A 2,859-nucleotide genomic window follows, 5' to 3' on the forward strand; every position below is an offset into this window, starting at 1 on the left:
CTCGTCCAGGCTGGAGGGCAGTGGCACAATCTCAGCTCACTGCACCCCTGACCTCCCTGGGCTCAAGCTATCTTCCCACCTCAGCCTACCAAGTAGCTGGAGCCACAGTTGTGTGCCACCATGCCTGGCTAATTTTTTGAAGAGGCAGTGTTTCGCCATGTCTGTCACCCAAGCTAGTTTCAAACTCCTGAGCCCAAGTGATCCACCCATCTCAGCCTCCAAAGTGCTGATATTACAGGCATGAGCCACTGTGCCTGACCCAACTATCTCTTGTTGCAAAAATTGACAAACTGATCCTAAAATTCTTACGAAATGCAAGAGAAACCAGAAGAGCCAAAACAATCTTGAAAACAAAGTTAGAGGAGTCATACTTTTCAAATTCAAAGTTTACTACAAAGCTACAGTAATCAATACGTTTTACTCGCATTAAAATAGACATACACAGTGGCTCATGCCATAATTCCAGCACTTTGGGATGCCGAGGTGGGAGGATCACTTGAACTCAGGAGTTCGAGACCAGCCTAGGCAACATAGAGGAACCTTGTCTCTACTAAAAAAAAATAAAATTAGCCAGGCATGGTAGCGCATACCTGTAATCCCAGCTACTCGGAGAACTGCTTGAACCCAGGAGGCTGAGGTTGTAGTGAACTGAGATTGTGCCATTGCACTCCGGCCTGAGCAACAAAAGCGAAACTCCATCTCAAAAAAAAAAAAGAAAGAAAGAAAGAAAGCGAGACCACAGGGATTCATTCAGCCTTGACTGTAAGATGGAACCTAGTTCATTAAAGTAATAGCCAGTCTGTGTAAGGTGGTTCTGCACGCAAACTTGAGTCTCTGAAATATTATGGGTGACTCAAGGAAAAAGCCTAGAAAGAAGCAAAGCAGGAATAATCCACAAATTTAAGTTATCTGAGTCCTTCAAAGGTTAGAAAATTAATTTATTTAAAAACTTACTAGTGAGGTCAGGTACCGTGGCTCATGCCTGTAATCCCAGCGCTTTGGGAGGCCAAGGCAGGTGGATCTCTTGGGGTCAGGAGTTCAAGACCAGCCTGGCCAACATGGTAAAACCCTGTCTTGGCCAAGTATGGTGGCTCATGCCTATAATCTAAGCACCTTGAGAGGCTGAGGCGGGCAGATCACCTGAGGTCAGGAGTTCAAGACCAGCCTGGCCAACATGCTGAAACCATGTCACTACAAAAAAAAGTACAAAATTAGCCAGCTGTGGTGGCAGGCACCTGTAATCCCAGCTATTTGGGAGACTGAGGCAGGAGAATCACTTGAACCTGGGAAATGGAGGTTGCAATGAGCCGAGATCGCACCATTGCACTCCAGCCTGGGCGACAAGAGCGAAAATCTGTATCAAAAAAACCCACAAAAACCTGTCTCTACAAAAAATACAAAAATTAGCCAAGCATGGCAGTCATGCCTGTAGTCTCAGGGGAGGCTGAGGCAGGAGAATCACTTGAACCTGGGAGATGGCGGTTGCAGTGAGCTGAGATTGTACCACTGCATTCCAGTCTGGGTGACAGAGCAAGACTCCATCTCAAAAAAGAAAAAGAAAAAAGAAAAAAAAGGAAAAGTACTAATAAGTGTTACAGCTTGTTTAGAATTTGTCTATCAGGCTTTCTAGTATTTGCTGGAAACCCAAAAATGAAAAACAACAACAGCAAAAACTACTAATGATTTTTAAAGTCACATTTTCCATGTGGTTTTAAGGTTTCAAGTATTATTTAAAACATCTAAATAAGCAAAAGTTTCACATTTCTACATTTTAAGCACTTCTATAAGAATACTACCTGACTTTATGAAGGTATTTTGAGGTGAAGGATATCCAGAAGAAACATATTGATGGTTTGTGGTTAGACTTGTATTTCCAGACACAGTTGGTTGGGATGATGCACGAGGACAATGGTTTGTTTGTGAGCCTGTGGAGGGATAGTTATATTGCCAATTCAAAGGTGGTGGCAGATTGGCTCCAGGAAGAAAGCTACCAGAAGGCAATGGTGTAGAAGATGGGTTCTGAGAAGCAGGTAATGGCAATCGGGGAGCAGGATCACTCTGAAGCAAAGGTGTCATTGGATTAGAGGCCACGGGTGGTCTATTAAAAGTCTGACCAGATCCCTGAGAACTACCATGGTTAGACTGTCCAGAGACTGGATTCAAAGTCTTTGCTGGTATTAGATGAGGGTAGGATCCCGGACGCTGGAAACTGTATCCTTGGCTCACTGACTCTTGTGAAGACAGCAATGCGTTTTGGACAGGACCTTCCAATAAAAGGAGGAAAAATTAGTCTTGCAAACGAATACAGCAATACTCTAAAAGCTAAAGTAAAATACACATTCTTATAGTCAGCAAAAAAAAAAAACACATAACCCAATTAAAAAATAAGCAAAGGACTTAAACAGACGTTCAAATATACTTCCAAAGAAGATAGCTAATAAGCACATGCCAAAACATTCAACTTCATTAGTCATTAAGAAATACAAACATCATTAGTCCTAACAGAAATGCAAATGAAAGCCACAATGAAGGCCAGTTCAGTGGATCATGTCTGTAATCTCAGCACTTGGGGAGGCCGAGTGGATAGCTTGAGCCCAGGAGTTCAAGACCAGCCTGGGCAACATGACAAAGCCCCATGTCTATAAAAAATACAAAAAGCGGTCGGGCACAGTGGCTCATGCCTGTAATCCTAACACTTTGGGAGGCCAAGGTGGGTGGATCACCTGAGGTCGGGAGTTCAAGACCAGCCTGGCCATCATGGTGAAATCCCATCTTTTTTTTTTTTTTTTTTTTTTGGCTGGAGTGCAGTGGCGCGATCTCGGCTCACCACAACCTCCGCCTCCTGGGTTCAGGCAATTC

At 43.7% G+C, this 2,859-nt stretch overlaps 1 protein-coding gene and 1 non-coding gene across 2 annotated transcripts in view; one reads left to right on the forward strand and one right to left on the reverse strand.

The window, feature by feature from the left end:
* SEC24A (SEC24 homolog A, COPII coat complex component) overlaps positions 1–2,859 on the reverse strand; it is an 84,165-nt gene that overhangs the window by 68,576 nt on the left and 12,730 nt on the right. Inside the window, exon 2 of the mRNA XM_037739954.1 lies at positions 1,797–2,264. Within this exon, the coding sequence (XP_037595882.1) occupies positions 1,797–2,264 (468 nt within the window). The remainder of the gene's footprint in view (positions 1–1,796; positions 2,265–2,859) is intronic.
* Positions 1,588–1,649, forward strand: LOC119471862. The gene has a single exon (XR_005200954.1). It is a non-coding gene; the product is annotated as a U7 small nuclear RNA (small nuclear RNA).

This window comes from Cebus imitator, unplaced genomic scaffold, assembly GCF_001604975.1.
Source record: "Cebus imitator isolate Cc_AM_T3 unplaced genomic scaffold, Cebus_imitator-1.0 Scaffold76, whole genome shotgun sequence".
Lineage (NCBI taxonomy): Eukaryota > Metazoa > Chordata > Mammalia > Primates > Cebidae > Cebus > Cebus imitator.